The following is a 25,196-nucleotide window of genomic DNA, read 5'->3' as shown; positions in this document are numbered from 1 at the left end:
GGCAGGAGTCCCTGAGTGTGAAAGGCTCCTTTTACCGACCCACACCAGTGTTTTCTCTCGGGTGAGTGCGTCAGTGGTGCCCTGACCTCCGACTGGGTGAGCACCCTCAGTGCAGCCATTAAGGGGTATGGCCACAGCCTGTTCCCTGTTACAGGGCCATGGCAGACCCCCGGGCCAAGCACCGGGTGCTCCTAAGCCGGGTGAGGCACCGGCACGTGCTGCTCCGCCATATTGGGCGCCATCCCCTGTCCCCCCCTCTCCAGCAGGGGGCGGTGCTGTGGCGGGGGGTCCTTGTCCCTTTAAGAGCTCCTGTCCGTCAGAGCCCGCCGCGCTCTCCCATTGGCTTCCTCGCTCGGTGTCGCTCTGCGGGCTCCGCCCCGATCCATAACGGGGTTTACCAGCACCTTCTCAAGGGCGCTGCCGTGCTGCGCGGGTAGCGTCGTCCTATTGGCTACAAGGGAGGTCTATCGGCCTATCGACCGCCCCGGCAGCGGGAGCGCCGCCGCCCATTGGTCGAGCTTTGTGCCCGTCACTCTTACAGTCCCCGCGGAGCAACGCCGCGTGGTTGGTAGACTGAGTTGCCTCTCGCCTTTACGCCCGCCTCTTTTCCCCTATGGACCAATTAGCATCCGAGCGGAGGCTACCGCCGTTCTCTGATTGGCTGAGCTGCCTCCCGTTGGGGTAGGCTGCGCGCCGGATATATCTAGCCGGCGGCAGAGCACGCCGTTGCGTGAGGTGCTTTTCGTCCGCCGGGCAGGCCTGTGGTGAAGCGGCGCCTCCCGCTCCCGTCCCTCTCAGCCCGCAGGTGAGGGAATGGGGGTCCCTGCGGCCGCGGAGGGACCGGGCGGGACCCACCGGCCGGGTCATGTCCTCCTGAGGACGGCTGCGGGCGGCACGCACCGGGCCTGGCCTGAGGCTTCCCGTTTACCCCCCCCCCCTTCTTTTCCCACCACCTTGGTAGGCCGCGGTCGGCTGATGGTGGGGGCACCCGGTGCATCTCCGCCGCTGAGGCGGCTCCCGCCCTCCCGGTCCCGCGAGTGAGGCCCGCCCGGTCCTGGCGGTGCTTTGTGGCGAGCGCCCTCCCAAGCGGCCCCGTGGCCGGGCTTTCGTACCCCCCCCGTGGGGCTCCGGAACGAGGCCCTCGGACGCGAGGAACCTCCCGGGCCCACAGCGCCTTCGGGGGCTTCCGTGGGGGGAGCTGGGCTCGATAATGCATTGCTTGGCGAGCAGTTACTTAAAAGGGAGCGTTATTTGCGGGGGATGGGGGGGAGATATCGGCCATTCCTTCATTGTGAGAGCCGAGATGTGGAGCTGCGATCTTTGTTCTCGGCTTTGCATGGTGGTGGTTCTTGTTTCGCTGTTTTTGTTTCTTTTTTGGGGGCTGGTTTCTTGAGAGGGATGGGGATTAGGTATGCGGTGACCCAGTACCTGGCATGCAGCTGAGACAGCCCCTTTCAATAGCTGTTTGAGGGACTGATCCTGCGTGCTTGTATAGTGAGGTCGCCCGTACCGGTGTATCGGATCTTAGGTGTCTCCCTTGCTGTAACTTTATAGATGGAGAGCTGTAATTCAAGCAGAAGAGCAGCATGCGTCTTGCTCTGACTTACCGCATGACCTTGGCTGGATTCGAGTTTAAGCCAAGATATAAATGCGAGCTAGGGCTGCTGTGAAGACTTCCCAGCCTCCTGTAAGGCCCTAGATATGCTTACTAGAGGAAGAACAGAGAAAAAGGCTAGCATACAGATAAATTTTAGTCTTGATCAGGATGGTATAATGTGTTATTAATTCACAGTGGGCTTACCTAGTGTCCTTTTATACTAAGGACTGCATGTAGACAGTAAGTATTCTTTACAAAGAAAATGATACTTATTTCCCCCCCACCACTGGTTGGAATCAGCATTTGCAGCAAGCCGCCATGTTTCCAGTGTGTGCTATTTTTGTCCAGCCTGTGCTCTCTCAGCCAGGAGTGACAGCGTTAGGAAATGTGGACACTGCTGTTGAGCTCTGAAAGCTCATGCTTCCACGTGCTGTAAATCGAGTGTGCTGTGTGTTGGATTGATTTTAGCTACCAAGACTTTCTAGATTGGTTTTGTAATGGGAAGGGAGTGCAAAAGTTAACAGAAAAAAACTGCATTTCAGACCTTCTCTGAAATCTTCCCTTTGACCAAGTTTTCACTGTTACTCCACTCTGTAAAGAGTAAGCCTAATGACTTTGATAAATAGATAGTTCTGCAGTATACCTGTGGTGCAGTATACATGTGGTAGCATGTGCACATCCTGCGAACTGGACTTTCCTTTTCCTGGGGTGTTCTAGTCAGTATGCTTCATGTTGTAAAGCTGTGGATGGAACTTATAGCTGAACTGAAGGGTAGCTGTAGGTATTTACATGGTTAAGTTCTTGCATTGTAATAGTCATAGAGCATCTTTAGGCTGAAGATCTCAACTTTTTAGATAGCATCACATGTTCCAGGGGCTGGTTTGCACAAAAGGCAGTGTTAAAACTACTGTAAAATGTAATACAAAATCTATTAGAAGAAATCATCGACATTGGAAGATTTTCTAATTTATTTTAAAATGTAAAACTTCTTTAAAAATCTTATTTTGAAAAGAGTCTTTTATACATCAGGTGCTACATAGTAGTGTCCAGTTCTTGACTTGTGTGAATTAAGTAACTACCTTTTTTGCTGGGTTGTGTTCTTTAAGTGTGAACTCCTTAAGTTGAAGGCTAGAAAACCTTAATTAAAGTTAAGGTAGAAGACCTGGTGGACAAGATTTCTTTTGTGTGGGTCAAGTGTAAACATCAGGATCTTCTGTAGGGATGCTTTGCATTTGTAGTCTAAGAAACAGCAAAAGCATAGTAAGACTTGCTTGTAGTGTGATTATAAGACCACTGCTCTACTGTTTGTTAATGCTGCTTGCACAACAGCATCAGTAGAGTTCAACACAACTAATGATAGAAGTTTGAACATCTTAATTTTAAACATGAAATCTTTCTGCACCTGATGAAGTGGCAAGCTCTTTATTGGCTCAGGAAGATACTTTTTTTTTTTTTTGCCTTGAAAATTGGAAGGTGAACATATTCAGAGGAACACTTTTTAATGAAAATAACGCAACAATGATGTTACTCTAAATACATATTAATATTTCTGTTTATAACAGTAGTAGCTGTTGAGAGAGCACTCATAAGGTTGGTATAAATAGCCTTTGAGTTAGAAAAACATTTGAATTGATTATTCCAGGTTTTAATATTAGAACCTGGGCCTTTTTGTCTGACTAATGTGATGAATGAAGAATCAAAGTGGAGCAAGCCTCTAGCAGGGTGGTGCTGGTTGTCCTGCTGGCCTTAGTCTGCTGTGCTTGAAACAAACAAAAGGTAAAAGTGATAGTTTTGTCTAGAAGACTTGGTAATTTCTTTACATGTGCCTTTCTAAAATCTTCTGAGTTTAAGTCATTATTAATTTCTTCATGAAGTTCCTTGTAGACTTGATAATCTTCAGCTACCTCATCAAGTAATAAAAAAAGTCTTGATTTTATTGTAACTGAAAAGAATCCCTAAAACTTTGCAGGCAGTGAATATTATACTGGTATGAGGTCCAAGTTTTGCTGTGTTAAGTCTGGATCTCTTCCAGAAAGACATAGCTGATGGAGTACTGATTTCAGAGCTAGGAGATTGTGAGCTGCTACTTAAGCACAAATAATCTGCTATGAGTCTGATACCTTGCTGAGGCAAATGTGAAATGCTGCATTCTAAAATGCTGGTGGCCATCTTCCATTTCTTCTGCATTGCCCTGTACTGTTTTCTGTTTCACTTATGACTGCTATTAGGTTTACTTTCTGTTTTGTTTTGAAGTGTCTCACAATGTAATGATGCCAGGGTGGATCACTATTAAGTGCTCAGATCCAGTCAGTACGTGAAGGTTGAGAGTCTTCTGTGGCTAGAATGGGTAGAGGTGAAAGAGTTGTCTCACTCTACAGGTATCTGTTGCAGGTCCATGTTGCTTGGCATGCAGAAAATATTTTGTTAAATCTGAATCCTGGTGATTTTAATCCAAGCGGGAGAGAGCTTGAATTTCACTGTTAATGCTTGTGTAGCTAGGTATTGTTATCTGCCTCTTCTGACTGCCTATGAGTAACTTTTGCTTTTTACTTTAAGAAGCTACAGTGGAGCCAAGTGGAAAAATTGCAGACCTAAGAGGGAAGAAGCCTAGACCTGCTGCCAACTTCATCGAGTTGTTGGAGCAGCTCTTGGATGTCAAAACAAAACCTGTTCTAATGGCAAAATCATAGGGTCTAAGTAGCTACTTTATCATGAAGCAGTCTGGAGAGTAGTATAGGCATAAAACTGACTTAGTTTTCATTAAGAAATTGAATAAGCAAACCATCGAGACTAGCACTAATCCTGCCACCCTTTAGGATGAGATTTGCATGGATAAAATGTAACTTTACAGAAAAAAAACCCACTGCTTCTCCTTGGAAGGTAAATGAGGTTGGAATAGCTCTAGTTAGAAATGAGCAAGTCCTTCACCCAGGGGTAGGGGAAAACCTGGTTAGGAGAATCTGATATAGGATTATTTTTAAAAGCGCGGTAATGTTTCTGTGGATTCTTGAGGCATACTTTTGTGATGATACCAAGTGTTATTAGGCTCAGGGCAGATCATCTTGGCTCAGTGTTCCAGCAGGTCCCTCTACAGCAGCCTTGCGTTGCGTTTTTGCAGTGGCATGACTATTTCCTGCTTTTCTCTACCGAACTGAGGCAGGACATGAGCAGCTCAAGTGACCTGTATGGTAACATCTATTGGAGGTGAAGTTGTCTCATGATAAATCCCCAAATAGTATTTGAGCTTCAGGTTGTACTTCTGAAGCTGTGCACAAGTCTATTTTATGTCATGAATCCTGCTGCAGGAGGAATTTAGCAAAGGAGTTGTTAGGGGCACTCTTCTGGTACTTCTTGATGTTGAAAAGCCAGAGATGAAGATGTCCAGTTTGGTGCTTTGGTGGGCTTTTTGTTGGGCAATAAATCTAAAGTAATAGGAACTTAAATTTGTGTGTTAAGTTCTAAAGATTCCACCTTGCTTACTCTGTATTGCTTTTGTGTAATGAGTAGGAAAGTCTGGTGACTTGTTGAGAGATGCAAAGCTGTATTGAGACATCTGAGAACAGATGAAAATATTTCACTTCCCCTATCATAGATGTACAGTGTATTGAAAGAAAAAGTAATAAACTGCATGTGAAACACGGTATGTTAATCTGTAACATAAGAAAACTTAGATCTCTATCTTTGAGTATTTTTTTTTCCTGTGACACAGTACAGCAGAACTTTCCAGAAAGCAGTGCTAAATACCTTAGCTATTCTCTGAAGGGAAACTCCAGATATTTGGCTACTTGCAGGGTCATGGGCATTGGGCAGCTGTTACAAACATTAATACACAAGAAAATCTGTTTCTTGTTGCTGATTCTAAGCAAGGACTCAAATGCTTATGCTGCTTCTGCAGAAATGTTGTCCTCCTGTTTGTATTGCTTAGTGGATGTGATGGTTGTGTGACATGAAGTAGAAAAATCAAAGATAGGGAAAAAGAAACCCAAGTCTGCAACAGAATAGGCCCAGCACTCAGAAGCCAGTGTTTTCAGGGGAAATTCAAGAAAAACAACTTGGTGAGAGTCTTGTGATACCACTTACTCTTAATGCCAAATTCTTAAGATTACTCTAGGCTAGATTCTTTTTTTTTTCTCCCATTTTAGACAGGACCTAATATGCTGTTTGTCTTTGGACCTTTATGCTCTTAAGCATAGGAATAATATCTAGTATCTTCTTCCTTCCCCGGTGAACATTCCTTAATGTACAGGTATGGGCCTTCTTAACTACCTTAACTTAGACTTTATGTGGTCATCTTTGTATTTTGTTTCTCCTGGGCCTTTTTTGTGTAATACTCTAGAAATCGTATTTCTCAGAAGTGTTCTTCTAAATTCTGAATAGTAGCAGTAGAAATATTAAGTTTGTCTCTTGGCACAGCTGAACAATGCAAGCACTGAATTTTGTCTACAAACTGGCAGGCTCCATTGCATGCATCAACTTGTGGATCACACTTAGGTTTGTTAGCAAAAACACAGGCTGAGTTCTACAGTGACAGCTCTTCTGCAGGAATTCCTGGTTTGTTTATTTGTACTCTTATGGTGTGCGTTGTTGCTGAGTAAGGCTTCCCATCTGCCTCTGGCAAGCAGAGGGGTTTTCAGTACTAGCATGAGCAGTATTAAATGTGCAATTCTGAATTATTTTTTAGTCTTGTAATGAAAATGTTTTTTTTGCACTTAAATTTGAATTGTTTTCTTGGATACTTTGATGACAAAATTAAGCTTCTAATTAGATTTTTCTTACCGATATGTTGGTGTAATTTCTGGCTCTTCTTGTTCCTCATCAGTTTGTCTCAAAGGGCTTCAGGTATGCTTTTCTGCAGATACATTTCAGCAGCATTGGGATAACTAAGTACAAAGAAAGCTGTTTGGCCAAGGATGCACATTCTGATTGCTGTGTAATTTGTTTAGGATCCAGCTCTTTGTAAAACCTCACTAAGACACTGCTTGTCTTTGTTGGTTGTGCTGTCATACAGTATATACTAGTTGCTGCAGTGAATGGAGAAATGGCTGTGTTCCAGGAGATACTAGTAAGAGAATGATGGTAACCTTGCAACTTGTTCCCATCTGATCTTCAAATATTTCATTATTCATTGGGTAACTTATCCCATCACTTAGTTTTCAGGCTGTGGCTTCCAAATATTTTGCCTTCTGTGAAAGACCGCTACCTTTAAGGTAACTTATTTCAGACAGAATACTTTCCCCTGAATCTGTCAAAGTAAAACACAGCTGTATTGCTATTGTCTATTTCTGCATCTGTAGGGAGGCAATGAGACCCATTTCTTTGAGGGAGATTAGTGGTTGAGGCTTGGGTTGCCCACTTACTTGAGGTGCTTTTTCAGGTCTTCATAATTCAGGTTTGGGGTCAACAACTGAAAGGTTTTTTTCTTTTTCTATTTTTCTTTTTTTCTGTTCCCCTTATATAATTAAGGCTGTATTAAAATGAGAAGGGTATTTCCTATCTCACCTTGTCTGCTACCTTGTAGTGTTCCTTTTCAAGGAAATACATATTTAAAACATTACTGTTACAGTACTCTTCTTACTGGAGAGTAAGCTGGTGTAATGATACAAATCCCCAGTCGTAATGGGCATGGGAATTTGCCTAGAGATGCAAGTTTAGCTTGTTTGTGCTTCATTGTTCACCCTCTAATGTTTTGTATCGTAGTTCACATGCAGGTACCAGGTCCTCTTATGATGGTTTCCCTTTATTTTGCTTAGTCAGCAGCACTAGCAGATGCTCGTTGTGTAAAATGCATGGAGAGTTTGAGTTAAGTGGAATTGCTTTTGTTGCTTCACTTCTACTCTATATCGTGCTGCTGGAGCCATATTAGGAGTTTTCTTCAGGACTATTTGTTCTGGCTATTTTTCTCTTGTCCAAAGCAGCAGTAGTTAACTGCTGCAAGTGCTGGTTGCTCTGTATAGCTACATGGTTTGTGGCTTTGAACATGCTCACCTGTTGCTAAGCAGTGTGGAGAAATCCCAAATGACATTTAATTAAACAATCCTCCTAACTATTGACCAGACCTTTAATGTCTACCAAAATTGCCGTTTGCCAGCTTTGTAATGTGATGTGCCTTAGATACAGACACCTTTCTTCCATGTGACCTTCTCACAAGGTTTTCAAAAAGCCTTGTTGTGTCAAGGAATTCATTGATACCAGAACGAGGGAGTAGTGTTGCGTGAGAATTTTTACACCCTGGTTTAGGTGGAAAAAAATGTTCTTCCAGGTAGCACATCAGTGGTGCTTTCAGAGTTGCTTTACTACAGTGAGAAATGAAAGATCTGAATTGTAGTTTGTAGAAATTAAGATGGCAGAGAGCAAAGACATAAGGATAATGTTGGAAACAAACCAGGGCCTGTTTAAAATATGCTTCAATGTAAATACCAATTTTGTCTTTCTGTTAGTACTAAGAATTGTCGTGACAGAAGTTGTTTACGATTGCCACACACTTTAGGAAGTGAATTCTGGGATTTTCTGTCCTGTTTTGTTTCAATGGGATCTGGTCCTCTGGCTTGTTAAATCAGGCTGTGGGGGTTCTGCAGCCACTAGTTCTGGGTGCCTCGATGTAATGTAGCGAGCTTTTTGTTGTGTAGGAAGTCTGGTAAAAACAAGATTCAGACTAAATGCCTTGTCTGTTTTAAAAGTGATGTGAGATGTTCAATGGTTAGTTCACTTTACTGTGTAGCAGTTTGGCAATAAAACCCTACTGTGTAGCAGTTTGGTGATAAAATGCTAACCAATGCTGGCTGTTAGGTGTTCTGTGAGTATTCCTTTTCTGAATACTAATATGCTAATAGGTTTTTATGGCCCTAAATCTGGATTTGCTAATGTGGAATTTACATAAATGGCTCTAATTTACATAACCAGACTTTAGAAATTCAGTGCCCAGCACTGATTTTCTGCCAAGTAGGAGCATTGTAACAGATGGTGGAATTTTCCACCAGCCAGGTGATAACCACTGTAAAAGAGGTATTTGTCTTCCCTTAAGTCTCTTGGCTTAAAGGGATGTTACAGAATTACTCTAGTGTATTTGTTATAATTTGATTTATCCAATTTGTTTTACATATATGGAGTAATATAAATACATTTATAAATGAATCTTAAATAATCTAATTTTTAGCATTTCCTGTCAATTTTCACCCTTTCATCATTACCTCAAATGACATGAAAATGTGTGGATAAGCTTCTGTCAGGAGTAATGCAGTGACAGTTCAAGCATTTGTTCCTATTATGCTCTATGCAGTAGAAATGCAGTATAAAATATTCGCAGTTATTCTTAGGTCAAGGAATTGTGGAGTAATAAATCGCTTTGAGTGGCAGGGAGCAAATATTCTCTCTGGAGATGCTTGGCTTCTATCATTCAGGTTGTCCTGGCTGGAGAACAGGAACAGATGGCAACTGGCAATGTAGCAGCAGGTGTAGCAGGAGTAAAACCAGATTGTTGTCCTCCAATTAGGTCGTATAAAGGTTTTTCCCCATTTCTTTTCAGATCTGCTTAATGAAATCTAGACACTTTCCTCTTTTCATCTTAAGAGTGAGTTCTGATAAATTTGTCACCCTTATCAATAGTGAAGTCCTCTGATTATTTTATTAGCAAGTAAATATGACAGACATAAGCAGCACCACGTGCTTCACTTTTAATCTTCAGTACAGCATTGGGAAACCTCAGAACAGCACTGAAGATGATGTGCTAGTGGAATAATAGAGGTGAGGAATCTTTTCACTGAAGGGAAATCTGGAAGAGCTTTTGTGAATGAGCTGCTGAGCTTTTAAGTGCTGCAGGTAACAGTTTACCATTATGTGAGGATGTCAGGCTTTGTACATTGTATTCTAAAAGTAATTGAAAATAATTCTCAAAAGAGCTTGATGCAGCACTGAACAGAATTGAGTGGAAGACCTGACTATAGACATCTATAGGAATAAGCCTTAATTTGCAGGGGAAACTAGTCTTTGGAAAGAAATTAAAAGTACCCCTGCACCTTCCTTGCTCCCCCCTTCCCATCCCTCAAAAAAAACCCCAAACAAACTCCAAGCCCCAGACAGGCAGAAAAGTAAACAAGCAAGTATGTATGCTCTTCTGTGTAGTGCTCTTGTTGTACTCTGAATGATGGTCTTGGGGGATATGGTAGGTTTGGCTTCCTAACTGTAAACTCAAAACACAGAGGCAGGTCTAGCTGTTGTGGAGCAATTAAGTTTTACTGTGTCAGTTAAGCTGACTGGATCTAAACATACAGGTCTTGCCTGTCTGCCACTTCTACTCCTGCTGCTTAGGGTCATCCTGCCCATTGTAATGATTGAGCTTCACAAATGCTTGACAGGAAGCAAAGTTAAATGAGGAAGTTGGCAGTGGTACCCACAACTTACCCTTACTTTGCCTGTGGTGTATTTTCTTACCATCTGATAATATTTTGTGGGGATCTAATTTAGCATGCACTAGAAAGCAAACAAGTTCATATCCTTGAGGTTTTTGTTACTTCAGACTGTGTTTGTTCTTGGACACATGTATCTGTAATACATTATGCTTACACTTCCAGAGGCTTCTTTTTTGAACCTTCAGCTGCATACCTCCCAGGGTAGAAATCTGTGTCCTGTATCTTCAGCTAAGCTGGATGCAGTGCATGCTGACCGTTGCTGGGAGTCCGGGTGTGATCACATCCTCAAATGTGTTTTGCCAGTATGGTTAAACATTGTCTTGTCATTGCAGTATGTTGGGTGCTAAACCACAGTTTGAGATGTAAGGAATTTGCCAGGTGTATTTGGACTTGGCTTTGTAGGATGTTCTGTTTGGGGTTTGAAGCTTCTGCTTTGCATTCCTTGTACATCCAGCAGCATGGTTGTAGCTTTCTTTGCAGGCCTATATATGGTGTGCATTTGAAACTGTCACTGAAATAACACGAACCCAGTAGTTCACCTCTGTCTTTTGAAGCTATAGCCTGTTACCAGTTCTTAGCATTTAAAGGACTACTCTGAAATTCAGCAAATGTGATGAAAGTGTCAAGCAAGAGCCTTGGATGAACTGGGGTGAGGTTTAGCTCAAAGGAGAGGCAGACTGTTTTTCTTTCCCCCTTACATTGTTTAGATGGTAGCTGTGGGCAACTCTGTTTACCTGGATACAGGATGCTGTTATGTATAGCTGTGAGAAAGCTTGTCCCAGTGTAACTGCCTAGGCATGAATCCACTTTAGTTGGACTTTTTTTTTTCAGTTGATGCTGCCACTTCTTGGAGCTGTTTATAGTTGTACAGCCTTAGATATGAAAGGAGATCAGTAAATGATGACTCCTGAATTGTTTTGTGGAGTTAGTAGTGTATTAGTTTAGATTTGCATAACACGCCTGAAGTATGTGCATACTGACTTTGAATGCCATGTGTTTGGGAAGAAGGGATTGGAGTTCAGTAACAGGGAGAAAGTTCTTCCAGCTGCTACATGTGGCCTTTTAATACCCTTTTGGTTAAGGTCTGCTTGACTTAGTGCAGATAGCACTTCCCTAGCTCTTTAGTGTCAGTGCTGCAGGGCCTGAATAGTTGCAAGAAAGTTAGCTCTTGTGTATTATCTGTGATACGTCAACAGCAAAACTAAGCACCTGTTCTGCTACATCTTGGTATAATTGAGTATGAAGCAGAAAATCTACTTTTGCTTCTCAGTTAGGTAGCAACAGTATGCCCGTGTGTTTCCCTGCCAGTTTGAACCTATTTTGTATGAGCTTAAACAGTGTGTCTGATCATTTGAAAGTAAGGAAACACGGGAATGTGCTTTAGTTTTGACTGTCCTGGACTGAAGATTCACACATTGTGTAATCCACCTGCAAAGACTTTCCTTTTGTGACTTAGATCTGTGGAAATTAGGTAGAAGATAGCTAGATAGCTTTGTCTCTGGGCCTAGGTATGGATGGTGCTGTTCATTTGACTGGTTGTCTGGATTTAAATAAGAGGTGACTTGCTGAGTTTGGAAGAAAGAGAAGAGCAGCATGTATTTGTAGCATAGTAATTTTAATATAATCTGATAGTTCTCAACAGTGTTTGTCACTGTCAAGCAAGGAGTACTGCACTCCTGATAAAAATAGATTGGACTCATTCTGACCTTTTAAAAATGCCCCTAATACACCAGCACAGGCTTTGCCTTAGAACATCTGACTTTTAATTCTGATTGTGAAGTCAAGTGAGGTAAGTAGAACTTGGATCTACTGTAAATGACTTAGCTGCTTAGCAAATCCTCTTGAAGAACCATACTTGCTTGCCACCTGCTTTACTGAGGGTGTGTAGGATGGGTAAATGCTGTCATGCTGGGGTAACGTTCCTCACCCATGCAGCCTCCCACCGCTGGTTTGGTACCCAGCAGTCTTCTCAGCACTGAAGACTGATGACTCTGAAAACATACTGGTTAAATTGCTTACTGTGGTAAAACAGCTGATGAGTTTTGGTGTGTGCTTTCCACTATGATTATGTGGCTTATGCTGTCACTATGTGATCAACAATCTGAAATGCTTGTGTTTTATGGAGTGTTTGATTCTTCCACAGTTTTCAGTTGACCAAAGAAATGGTGATGGAGAAGCCAAGTCCCCTGCTGGTCGGGCGGGAGTTCGTGAGGCAGTACTATACTCTGCTGAACCAAGCACCTGACTATTTGCACAGGTAAAGCTCTGCTTCACTTTGAGCTAGCTTTCTGTGTGAATGCTTTAGTTTGTATGTTAAAATTGGTGAATAAGCTTATTACTATGTTTTGGCTTGCTGTGTATCTGTGTTCTGGTTGTTGGTGGAATTAAATCAAAAGTGTATTGTTTGCTACTTCTAATTGTATGGCTGTATTTCAATAATTCAGATTGAAATTATGTTTGAGAGTATTATTCATAGTGCACTCTTACGTAGAGGCTCAGTGTTCTTACATAATAAAGATTGGTGTTAAAGTATTTCTTTCTAACAGGTTTTATGGAAAGAACTCTTCCTATGTCCATGGCGGCTTGGATTCCAATGGAAAACCAGCTGATGCAGTCTATGGGCAATCTGTAAGTACTTTTAGAAAACCTTGCTGTTCTTTCCTTTTTTTTTGTCACCTTTGTAGCTAAGAAGAGACACATCTGCCTGTGATTCCTACCCCTTTGTCCAAGTACTTTCTATCAAAAATAGGGAGAGAACTGCCAACTCTAAACAGCATTAGTTAGGCAAGATATACTTCCTTTATTGAAATTAATAATGTAAAATTGCTTGCAAAGTAGACTTAAAGAGCATGCTGCAAACCTTTTTCTCTAGAGTTAGAATATTCTGAAACAATACTTAATATTTTTGCTTTCTTTGAAAGCTGCTAATTTAGCAGAAATGGCTTCTGCAGTTCAACCTGTATGCCATTCTTTCACAGGATATCCACAAGAAGGTGCTGTCATTAAACTTCAAGGATTGCCACACGAAGATTCGTCATGTGGATGCCCATGCTACTCTTAATGATGGTGTTGTAGTCCAGGTGATGGGAGAGCTCTCCAACAACATGCAGCCTGTGCGCAGATTCATGCAGACATTTGTACTTGCCCCTGAGGTATGCTGTAGTGGATGCTAGTGCTATTACAGTGCTTCTAATACCATGTCAAGATTGAGACAATTCTGATTCTGTGTTAGAATTCAGGGTTAGACTTGGAAGGTAATTTATTACAAAATTCAGCAGTAAAGTTCTGCAGACTTCTTAGGAAATACAGTGCTGCTGTATGGTCATACCTTGGATATCATAATTACAGTTGCAAATATCCTTACTTGTGGCTACTAGGTATGTGCAATGCATTTTTTTAAAGCATTTTTAAAGTTGCTTTATCTTTGATTTGCCCTCCTAGCAACTGGGTCTCTTTTTGAAAAGAACCTAGTACAAAGAGGAAGATGCTTCCTGTGGTTTGAAGAGATGATTTTCAGAATTTATTGTTGTGTAAAGTGATGACAGCATTTGAGTTGGCTCTTTAGACAACTTTTGAACAAAACAGATAACATATTTGAAAATTATAGAAAAAAGGAGTATTGCAAGGTCACTTATTTTTCAGTTTCACTTGGAGCTAAGAATTGATTCTTTTGACCCCAGAAAGTTCTTGCTCCTGCCTTTTTGGTGTTGTGAGCTATCAGAATTAAAAGCACTAATACATTAATGCAGTTGATGTAATTGAACTGCTTCCTCCTTTGATTTGCTTCTAGGGTTCTGTTGCAAACAAGTTCTATGTCCACAATGATATCTTCCGCTACCAAGATGAGGTCTTTGGTGACTCTGACACTGAACCTCCAGAGGGTAAGTAGGAGGAATTGTTGGCTGGTTCTACTGATACTTGTTTCTGGGTCTCTACCAACATTCCCAGAACAGTGGAAATCTTTCTGCTGGAGAAGGCAGATCAGCATTAAGCTTCATGTTCTTCTGAGCCTTTTCCTTACTCTACAAGGAGTTGTGGCATGCTGATGATTATTTTTCTGGCATATTTTGTTTCTATTAAAGGAACCATAAGACTTACTTTAGCAGTTGCAGTCAGATCTGTAGGCTGTAAATCTGCTTCTCTGAAGTGTTTGGAACATGGTGTTTGACCATGGTCAAAACTGAGTAACTGAAATGACAGCAGAAGTATGAGAAAATGTTTGTTCCATGTCACATCTAATAGCGCTTCCAGTGGCGTCTTTGTCTTTCACCTTCATGTTGTGGAAAATGCCTTGCATTTGAACCAAGTACTAAAGATTCGTGTGTGGCTTTTGTTTTTTCCTTTTCTAACTTTATTTAGAATCGGAGGAAGAAGGGGAGGAACCTGAGGAAAGACAGCAGACACCCGAGGCTGTTCCTAATGATACTGGTGCTTATTATGAGCAGGCTGTCAGGTAATATCTTGTTATGAAATCAGGTGTTGTGCAAGACAGAGTGCTTGTAGAACAGGTCAAAGGAATTTATTGCTACTTTCAGTTTTCCTTTTTGACAGTCCAGTGATTTGTGCTTACTGGGCAGCTGAAACTAAAGTGCTGTTAGGCTGATCACGGAGATTTGAGATTTCCAGTAGACATAATGTTTTTGCTGCTCTCATAAAAATTAGGAACTTGCATCTCTGTGCAGTGTGGCCTTATTTAGACAGATTATCTTTATTCTTCCTCTTGAATGCAATGTGCTTAACTTCTGTACTAGGCAAATAGCATGTAGCGAGTAGCACCTCTTTTTTTTCTTTTTGCGGTGCTGCATAATAGCAATGACATTGAGGAGCACCTGGAAGAGACTGCTGCAGAGGCAGAGCCTGAGCCAGAGCCAGAACCTGAACAGGAAGCTGAACCAGAGGTGCAGGAAGAAAAATCTGAGCCGGTATTAGAGGAGACGGCTCAAGAAGAGACTGTGGAAAAAAGTCCTTCTCCAGCTCCTGCTGATCCAGCTCCTGCAGTGCAAGAGGACTCCAGGGTAATGACAGTGGGTGGTTCTTTACTATGATGTGGTAGCATCATCAGTATGTTTGATGTTCCTGTCATTTTGCAGAGCATGATCTGCTTTCCGGCAAGAGGGAAGACAGCTCGAATCAGAAGTATTTAAATGCTCTGTGTTTGCCCCCTCCCCACAAGCCTGAATGAATCCTCTCATGACCACTTGCCTCCTGTCCCTTAGTTACTATACAGTAACAGGTAGTTTAAATTCTAGCTAGTAACTAGTTGATTAGAATACCAGGAGCTAACGTAAGGCTATGTGTCTTTGGTGTGTATGGGAACTGTGGCAGCAGTGAGAGGCTCAGATTTGTTGTTTATAAACAGAGCTTCTGAAATCCTCATCAGACTGCAGCCAACATACTGAATTGGGAAAAGGGATGAAATGCAACTTTATTTCTACCTGGGGATTTTTGTCACTATTCAGTGTTAAAAGAGGCAAAAGTGGACAAATTAGTGTCCAAGAAACCAATACTTTGGTTTATATTGATGTGATACTTGTTCTTACAGTCCTATTTCAACTCCATGTAGAATTTAGAAACAGGGTGGAACTACGTCTTTTGAATTTAGATGACTTAAGTTGTGGGGAAACTGCTAGTGGCTGGAACCCAAATTTCAAGGACAGGTTAAAATTTGTTACTGTCATTTTGTCTGTTAGCTATCAGGAATATATTTCAGAAGGATAAAAACATCTGGAGTTGAGTTACAATCTTACCTTCTTTTTAAGACTTTCTCCTGGGCATTAGTAACGAGTAAGAACCTCCCTCCCAGTGGAGCTGTTCCAGTATCCGGAATACCACCTCATGTTGTGAAAGTACCAGTCTCGCAGGTAGGAATCCAGCACTTGGGAAAGTAGAAGTGCTAAGCTGGCTGACAGTAAACTGAGGTGGGGAAAAACATAGTGAAATCTGCTTGCTTATGATTTAAACTTAAAACTCAGTGTTTCCTGATAGACTTCATACAAGTATTATTTCTTGGCTTTTGTGTTGGGGAGGAATTGTTTCTCATGGAGGCAGGGAATATCCATGTGAGTGCTGAGTACCTGCCATCTAAAATGATTGCAGCCTTTTAACAAAAGAGGCAACTTTTTCTTTTCATGCCTGTTACTGTCTATTTGTGAATGAGGTTTTCAGTTTGTGTAACACAGTCTGTGTACCTGCCTCTGCGCTCTGGGCAGACACTGTTTATTGTACCTAACTCTGAATGGGGTGACTTTGAAACTGTTTAATTCAAGTGGGATGTTTGCTGTTAGTGTGTAAGCCAACACACATTAACATGCATTTTAGTCACAGGAGGAAAGAACTATGTTTTTTTCTGTATTTTCAGTTTACTTTAACAACTTGATAGTGGTTTGTTAAAAGTTGAACTCTGCTGTTGTCTGATACAGCCCCGCCCTGAGGCAAAGCCCGAATCTCAGACCCCACCTCAGAGACCTCAGAGGGATCAGCGAGTGAGGGAGCAGCGAACAAGCATCCCACCACAGAGGGGTCCTAGACCAAGTAAGAGACACTACAACGAGTAATCTTTTTTGCTATTTAATGATTTTTGGGAAGCAATATAATGATTAAAGCTTTTAAAATCTCATTAATTTTGTGAATAAGTGAATGATTTCTACTACTTTTGTGAATATGATTATTTTAGCTTGGTCTGAATGTCTGGCAAGCCTTAAAGCTGAATTTCACTGGCGTTCAAAGTATCTAGGTTTTTACTCAAGTGTTTGGCTTCAGGTGAGAAAAAGTGAACAATTACAAACTTGCTAGTATAAAATGCTTAATTTTGATATAGGAATGGATAAATACAATGTGAATTCTGATTTTTGTAAGGTACTAATTCTGACCATGGCTTTTTTTTTGTTTGTGGTGGGGAATGGCTTTTCTTAAACAAGTTTTACTTTTCTGTTCAAGTTCGTGAGGGTGAACAAGGCGATGTGGAAACTAGACGGATTGTGAGATACCCAGACAGTCATCAGCTCTTTGTTGGGAACCTTCCCCATGATGTGGATAAATCTGAACTTAAAGACTTTTTCCAAAGTAAGTTAGTTTCTTTGCTGTGTCTCAGGGTATGGGGGTTGTAGCCATCAGTGTGGTCAACAGAGCATTCTAATGTATGACCCAAGAACTTGGCTTTTCTCTTGCAGGCTATGGCAATGTTGTTGAACTCCGCATCAACAGTGGTGGAAAGCTCCCCAATTTTGGGTTTGTGGTGTTTGATGATCCTGAACCAGTTCAGAAGATCCTTAGCAGCAGGGTAAATAAAATTCCAGTCAGTGAGTTTTGATCTGTTAGTAACAGGTACTGTTCTTCAGATTAACAATAAAAGATTCTAGTTGTTCAAGAAAGGCCAAAGGGACCATATTAAAGTAGGTGTGGTGTCTTTCCTTCCTATTCCAAGACTTGTGCAGTGTTTGAACAGGTTGAGTCTTTTGTCACTGATGTAGCTTATAACAGCTTAGGTGAACGTGAATTTATTCATTATAGAGCCTTTCTGCAATGTGAAACAGCTGAACTGTATGTGGGAAGCAGGTAAGTAGCTTTCAGGAAACAAGGTAGAGAACCTGACCCTATAGACAAGTAGAATCTTGTTTGTCAGAGAGGTTGAGAAAAAGTTGAAAGGGAAGAGCTATACTAGTGTGCAGGTTGACAAGAATTTCTGCTAGAAAAGGCAAGAGGTACTTGCTTAGGTTGTTACCAGAGACTGCTAATGCAAAATGTGCACTGCATGACTGTAGAGTGTGGTAGGCAACAAATCTGGATGCACTACAACACCTGTGTGCTGTCCTTGGTTACAGCCTAGCTTTTTACCAGACAGGAACATCTTTAATTTCTTACTGTACAGCAGATTTGGCAGCATATATCTGTTCTTCAGCTAAAAGGTAACTTGGGTGCAGATTTTTAAGCTTTGAGATTTGGTCTGAGTTTGGGCTAATACAATAGCCCAAGTAATAGTCGCATTTCATTTCTAAAGTGTGTCAGAATACTCAGTGTGAACTGAGATTGCTTTTCAAGTATCACTTTCGAATCTGTTTTTACACCTTCTCCAGTAAAGTCTGGATGACTGTTTGACTGTTGCCACTTTCTAGTAACCAATCATAAAGTACTTCAGTTCTCTCTCATGGAGAGGAGGATGTAAGGCAAGGTTGCAGAAACCTGCTTGGCATTGAGCAGGTACTGGCGAGTCATTACTGAAAGTACCTTTTCTGCTTTTGTTGCAGCCCATCATGTTCAGGGGAGAGGTGCGCCTGAACGTGGAGGAGAAGAAAACAAGAGCTGCCAGGGAGGGTGACCGCAGAGATAACAGACCACGTGGACCTGGAGGCACTCGTGGGGGGCTGGGAGGTGGGATTCGAGGGCCTCCACGTGGAGGAATGTCCCAGAAGCCAGGATTTGGAGCTGGAAGGGGGATCGGGCAACGCCAGTGAATGCATCGCAGATGTTGACGTGGTGGCGAAAACCCTTTTTCCTGCAGATTTGTGAATTTCAGCCTTGGGTATCTTGGAATGTGGCCCTAGCCTGTTATAGACTGCTACGTTTGATACTATTTTGGCCCCTTTTTGTTTGTGTTATGGTTTTGTGATTTATTTTTTTTCTAGTCCTTGTCCCAGATTCCAGCTTTGTGGAACAACGCTTTAGGAAAAGTGGATTTTAAAAAGAAAAGAACTGAATTTTCTTGTTCACCTCAAACGTACGGACTGGATTTTTTTGGTACCAGTGGTTTTTCCTAAAGGAATGTCTATTTTTTTCTCTTTTTTTTTTCCTCCCCCCTTTCTACTGAATTTGGGTGCATTTCAGTCAGTGGACTATTATTTCACGTGCATGCGTTCAAGAGCCTGTAGGAAAACTTAGTACTTGGCAAGTATTTCGAGGGCAGAGAAACAAAACTATTGATTTATTCTTTGAGGGTCATGTGAACATCCTCTGGTCCGGGGATACTGCCACTTGAAAAATTGACATTCACCTTTCTCTTTGTGGCGCTGTAAAAGTGGAATAATGGGTATCCATAGAATCTTTTATTTCTTTTGATACATGATCACGGAAAGGAATTGGAACTACTGCTTTACCACTTTAAAAATTTTGGATTGTGGGATAGGTTTTAAATGTCTAGAACTTGACTCTTAAAACACTTTTCCTGAACTTGTGAAATTTTTTATTGAGATAGGGAGTTTTTTTCATGTTTAGTTTGTATTTGTATAAAAAAAAGCAAAATTGTTGTGCCTTCTATTTATCTCTCATTCCAGTCTTGGCAAATTGTTAAAAAAAAAATGAAAAAAAATGAAAAAAAACCCAAACAAAAAAAATAAAAAAGGTCTAGATTTGCTTTATCAAGTCAAGAGTATGTTGGAGTTTTTCCAAGGGTTTTCCAAGGTTCTTCCTTAAGTCACTAGGTTTACTAGGTAAAGCTGGTTATAGCTGATGGTTTTTTAATACCTTCTGCTCATCAGTTTGGCTGCATTTAAATAACTGAAAAAAAGTACTTTTTGGATGCTGAATTTAATGACTTTGACTTGAGGCTGGGCAGGCCCCATTACAAATGTTACGGAAGTACAACTGAAGTAGAAATACCTCTGTCACATCCTTTACAGTTCAAGCTGCTGTATGTAATAGTTGTTCTTGCAGTTCAGGCATGAATTTCATCCCTTGCTTCTACCAGATTTGAAGTGAATGGATGGCATTTTTGTCAGAAATACAGAAGGTGCTTCTCTGTCCTGGTGTTAAAGATGTTAAACGCTTTCCACTGTGTCTGAAAGAAACTGAAAATAAAATACAAAACTGGGTAATTTCAACTAAAGGTCTTTTAAATTGTACTGTACAAAGCAGTACTATTTCTGTAATGTGTGGTGGTAAACAGCTGGATGGAAATGACAATTTTGAGTCTACACCAGACTTTCAGAGCTCTTGGTGATACAAGAGAGCTGCTTAGTGTGTTTGCTTAAGTGTCAGGGCTTATTGTCTCAGTGTTTTTTTGATTTATTAATATAACTGCATATGCACAGCAATATCTCTCTTGACCTTTGCCTGCTTCAAAGCTTGAGCAAAGCTGCCCTAGCCCAAAAATGGCAGGTAGGTATTACCTGTTTCAGAACAGTAAATTTTTTTGCCTTTAGTGAATTGGAAAAGTGTGACAGCAGTAGCTGTGGTATGCTCTCACAGCCAGCATACTGGAAATACATACTGCTTCCTCTTGTGGTAGTAACTGGTATTAATTAAGAAGCTCTGCATTTGTCATATCAGGAATGACTGTGAGGTGAATCTATGCAATGGAAGTCTTTCACTGAATCTCTGTCCTTGTTTGTGATGTTATTTCCTTCTCATATGTTGGCTCTCTGGTCTTCCTGATGTTAAATCCAAGACTGCAGTAACAGGTTGCACTTCAGACTTACCAAAGTGCTATTAATGGAAGCTTTTATAGCTCTTAACAAATCTGCAAAAGCACCCGTAAGCCTGAAACACCATTTCTGTAGTGGGGGTTGGGCAGTTCTGGCTCGTTGTCTGGTTTAAGAAGGAGCTGAGGAATGTCATTGAAGAATTGAAAAGCCTGTGAGGTGAAGTTTATGCTTGTTTTCATATGAATCATACTCTCAATGTGTTGACCCAGAAAGTGATGTTGTTGTCCAAGATGACAGGCAAAATAAAATATTTACAGAACGTTTTCTTGGAATGTCTTGTAAAGAAATACTTTTCAAAAGCAAGTTCCATTGGAAGCATCTTGAACAAAATGTAGAGTGACTCAGTATTTGCATTTTGGTTGTTCTGTGACTAGTTAATAACCAAGTAGACTGTAAAATGTCACGTTGCCTTTTTTGTTTCAGCCTTGAGCCCTTTGTTTTCCTCATTGCTGTGCTAAAACCTCAGTATCTCTTGTCTGAGGTCTTCAATGCTTTGCATGCATTAATGGTGAAAGATGACTGTAAGGAAGTCATGATTTGATTTGTCTCAGCTGGCTGCAATGAGTTAAATAATTACAGGATGCCCAACCTCTGATAACCAAGGTAGTCATAACACTTTCTAGAAAGAATTACTACAGGAAAGTTTCAAATGACTGAGACTTAGTGTGGTCTCCCTGCTAGCACCTCCACTTCAGTCAAGACTGAGTTGGTGTTTGCTGAAGTGCTTTTGATGTCCCAGTGCTCTGCAGGTAGTAGGAAGTGGAGAAAGGTTGGTCAGACCCATCATCAAAACCCACAAAATCCACCTGGGCAATGTAGGGAACAACCTTAGTGACCCTTATGCCTTAATAATCTGCCCTTTTGGGAGCACAGGGAGGGTTAATATATGGTGAGTGATCTGGCTGATCTTAATAGTCCTACTTCTCTTGCACTATTTCACTTTCAACAGTATTTCATACCAACTGAACCAGAACTAGAAGCCAGGCTGCCTTTTCTGTGGTTAAAGGCACTGCACAATTAACTAGGCTTAGTTTATTGTGCAGGGGGAAACTCCTGGAGTGCTCTTTGGTACCAGCAGACTTGCAGGGTGCTCCTGTTTAAAGCTGAACTGAGATGATTGTGTGATCAGGACTGCAGGTATTTGTTGTGCAGCTGAGGATTCAGGCAAGGGATCACGTTCTTGCTCTTCAGAGTGCTCTTTACAGGTTCTCCTTTCTTAATTTGCTCAGAGCTGAAGCTCTAGGTGTTCCTGGCTGCCCACCAGCCATATACAGTATGCTGCTGGTGGCCATGCTATTGGAAATCGCTTTGCAGAGAGGATTTAATCCTGGAGTAGGAAACAGCCTCTGTTGTAACAGTGAACTCTGACTTGAATCTGAATGAGAAACATTCTTCAGCAGTGCCACATGGAAACGATGCCCTTTAGATGTGTGAGTCTGTTTGCTTTGGTGGAAAGGATGGTTCTGGGTGCAGGTATGAAGACCTGAGGTGATCTCTGCAGCTGCTGTGTGTGCTTTAGCAGGAAGTCTTTATCTTGGTGGTTATTTCATCTCCCACCAGTACCATTCTTACAGCAGCTGGTAACTTGAAAAACTCTAAGATCTTGATAATCTCTTGCATGTTGTATAGAAGGTGGGACAATGGGGGCTGTTAATAGCTTATCACAATTGAGTAGAATGTTTTCAAACTCCGTTCCTCAAGGACAGCAGATTTTAGAGTAATGGGTGTGTTCTCGGAATAGATGTGGAGGGAGGCATGTTGCCCTTCTGTTTTCTGTTACAAAATGCCACTTCCCAAGCCAAGTGGGATCTGCTGTTCCACTGATGATATTTTAAACTTGACAAAGCACCTGACTGTGGAAGCAAAACCACTTTATTGTGTCCATCTTTGAGATTCAGCATGAGTGGCTGTCCTTTAACATTCTGAAATGTCATTGTGGGTGTCTGAAGGTCAGTTCATCTACCAAAGAATTTTAAGGCTATGTATAAATAAGGCCATGTCATAGCTTGAAAAATGGTACATGAAATACCTTTTGTACCCTACACCCAAGCAGCTAAGCTCCTTGCTGCAACCTCTTCCAGTTTGCATGAGAATTTAAGGCATATTTTGGCTCTTTTGAAAGTGTTGCTGTTCATGTGTGTCTGACTTTAAAATCCAGGGTATTGGAAAGACAACACAAACAGAGCTTTCTGTTCAAGTACCTGTCATTGCTGTGTGAAAGGCCAGAGCAACTTAAGACGTGTTTCATAGAGACTGGAGATGTGATGTGTCCTTCTAGGGTGGGGAGGAACTTGATTCTGCTGCCTGGACTTGATCTTGAATCCTGGGGAGGATGGCTAACAGTGTGTTAGCTAAATGTGTTAACCTTGCAGGAGTCTGAAACACTAGGGAGCGGGTCAGGAGTCTTGATACATTTGCTGCTGCTGTAGGAATTGCTATGTGGGGTGGAACTCAGGAGGTCACAGATGGGAGGGATTATTCTTCAGAATAAAAGGCTTAACAGGAAAAGTGATCCTTTGCCTTATTTCCTGGAAACGCTATGTTAGCACAAATGCCCGAGCAGTGTGGGCTGAGTGTGGAACCTCTGGCACTGAAAACCCATGAAGAGAACTTCAGAAAAATCGTTTATTTTATTGGAATCAGCATGAATGTATGATTCAGTAAATAGATTTTATATACATATAACAGCAGAAAATTTACATTCCATCTTCAAACTGCTGAAATAAACTTTTCCTTTAAAATTGTTTACAAGACAAAAATAATCTGCCACTGGTTTTGTGGTCATGCAAAATGTGTAAGTTACAGGTTTGTTTCATCCTGATGTAAAAACACTGCTTTTAAGGAAGCAGTTGCTTTGCACTCTAACCAATGTAGCAAAATATCCTTCAATGGAGTGTAAGGCCATACCGACTTTGTATATGTATATATTACAAATCCATATAGAAAAGACAGGGAGATCCCTTCTGAAGGGGAGTAGTGAGAATATACATGAACACTTCCTGATTAAGCTAGTTTATTCTCTTTGAAGGGTTTTACATGTGAAGGTTTAAGCATGGGTACACTTCATGTCCTTTCTCTAGTCTCTCTTCTGTTCTTTAGAGGAAAGAAGTATGAAAATTAATAAACATTGACTTTTCCTGTTATTTTTTCAGACCTGTGTTAATGAACCAGTAGAGGTACTCTGAGAGCACTTGAGATGCCCACTCCATTCTTAAGTCCAGTGATTAATTCTTGTTCTGTGAATACTTTTCCAATTATGTTCTGTGAGATGCTGATATTTTGGCACCCGTCTGTAAGGCAGAAAACTAAACCAGCTGAATACAAACTACTTCAGTGCCTATTTTAAAGAAGCTAATTTGAAGCTAAAGGGAGGTGAGTTTTGTCCCCTTAACAGCAGCTTTTTCCTATGCTCAAGAGAGTTGTTCAGCCTGGGGCAGTTTGAATGCTGCTGCTTCCTTCTGAGGTGTCAATAAGATTGAAGAAGGAAAATGCTCTTTGTTGCCTATCCTGTCCTGATCATGAACAAGCTTGAGAGGTATCTGTATCCTGACACGTTTTTAACGAGCACACAATATGCAAAAGCAATTTAAATCTGGATTTAGTATTTACAGAAGAATAATGATAATGGGCTCCGGATGGGTATGTCAAGAGGGTATAATCCTCTGCAGGAGGATCTATCTGTTGGCAAACACTGTGTTTTTACCCTGAGCTACCCTATAGAGTGTAGGGTGCCAGGTATTGCCCTCTCTGGGGAAACAGTGACTGCTGATAGAGGGATGGGGCAGCCTGTAACATCTCATACTGTGTCTGCTAACCCCAGCCCAGCTCGTTTGTGAGAATCCTTGGCTGTCCCTGACACAAACAGCATCAAGGCGCTGTTGTATTTTGGAACAAATGAGCTTTAAGTAGAGCTTTGAAGACAAAGATTTTCTTCATACAAGTGGCTTACAGATGGGAGAGACAGAAAATAGGATAAAACAAAGACACTACTTAATAGGCTTTTTTCAAAGTTTTTGGGGAGGTATTCTTCCTAGAGACCAGATTTTGGGGAGTTTGACCAGTGAGGGAAACGGAGACAATGCTTATCAAGGACATAAGGAAAACACTCTCTAGGTGCTGAACTATTCCCACTTCTATTTGTTTTGTATGTTTTCAACTAGTAAATACTCCTGGTGTGTGTGTGTGTGTGTGTATGTGTTTTATCTCCCCTCCAAAGTAAAACCAAATATGCAGTGGCTGTCCTGAGGAGAAATAGCTTAAGTATCTTTATTTTTCTTCTAAAGATAAATTCATTTACAAAACAATGTAAATGGGTGTGCGTTTATTGGAAGGGAGAAATTCCTGGATCCTCCCCTCCTTTTTTTATGCCATTTAAATGGAAGTTTTTCATTACTCCTCATCTCAGTTTTAATAAGCATGATAAGCTGTACACCATGGTAGCATGTGAGCAGACAATGCAGTCCATACAATGTCGCAGTCCACAATGATGTTAGCCTGCTTATGGCTGTTGTTTGATCTTGTTGTTTGGTGGTTACAAACAGCTGCTCGGACAGGCTTCTGCCTCTTCAGGATTCAAAGGCTGCTTCCAGAGTGGTGTTCACCAATGCTGCAGGGATGGGAAACTGCAATGAAATGTGGTGACCTTTGCCTGTCAGGCCATTTTCAGGTGAAGTCTTTAATGTGTTGCTTCATCTTTACATCTCTCTAGATCTCTTAATTCACTGAAGTTCTGCTCTATGCGTGCATGAATGGCTTTTAGCACAGTTGCCATCTATTTCA

General features: G+C 41.4%; 1 protein-coding gene across 2 annotated transcripts; it reads left to right on the top strand.

Moving 5' to 3' along the window:
* Positions 1–651: 651 nt before the first annotated feature.
* On the top strand, positions 652–19,808 carry G3BP1 (G3BP stress granule assembly factor 1). 2 transcript variants are annotated; one of them, XM_061456864.1, is made up of 12 exons: positions 652–805; positions 12,146–12,259; positions 12,549–12,630; positions 12,981–13,154; positions 13,793–13,883; positions 14,362–14,455; positions 14,813–15,017; positions 15,762–15,863; positions 16,422–16,533; positions 16,939–17,064; positions 17,172–17,281; positions 18,246–19,808. In XM_061456864.1, exons 2-12 carry the CDS (start codon positions 12,165–12,167, stop codon positions 18,450–18,452), a joined length of 1,398 nt encoding a protein of 465 aa, XP_061312848.1. In that variant the 5' UTR covers positions 652–805; positions 12,146–12,164; the 3' UTR covers positions 18,453–19,808. The 2 variants fall into 2 exon arrangements, with proteins under 2 accessions (XP_061312848.1, XP_061312847.1); XM_061456863.1 differs by having other exon boundaries at positions 17,151–17,281.
* Positions 19,809–25,196: the final 5,388 nt, after the last annotated feature.

This window comes from Pezoporus flaviventris, unplaced genomic scaffold, assembly GCF_033815535.1.
Source record: "Pezoporus flaviventris isolate CSIRO_AGI_PZ_B2104156 unplaced genomic scaffold, CSIRO_AGI_Pfla_v1 ptg000023l, whole genome shotgun sequence".
NCBI lineage: Eukaryota > Metazoa > Chordata > Aves > Psittaciformes > Psittacidae > Pezoporus > Pezoporus flaviventris.
The sequence above is the reverse complement of the archived record's forward strand: the minus strand, read 5'-3'. Positions and strand labels throughout refer to the sequence as shown.

Bases quoted from the DNA above. Each gene is read 5' to 3' on its own strand.
- G3BP1 (XM_061456863.1), top strand. From the start codon at position 12,165: ATGGTGATGGAGAAGCCAAGTCCCCTGCTGGTCGGGCGGGAGTTCGTG. The intron at 15,018-15,761 runs GTAATGACAGTG...CTTCTTTTTAAG, and splicing joins CAGTGCAAGAGGACTCCAGG to ACTTTCTCCTGGGCATTAGT. The intron at 16,534-16,938 runs GTAAGAGACACT...TTTCTGTTCAAG, and splicing joins ACAGAGGGGTCCTAGACCAA to TTCGTGAGGGTGAACAAGGC.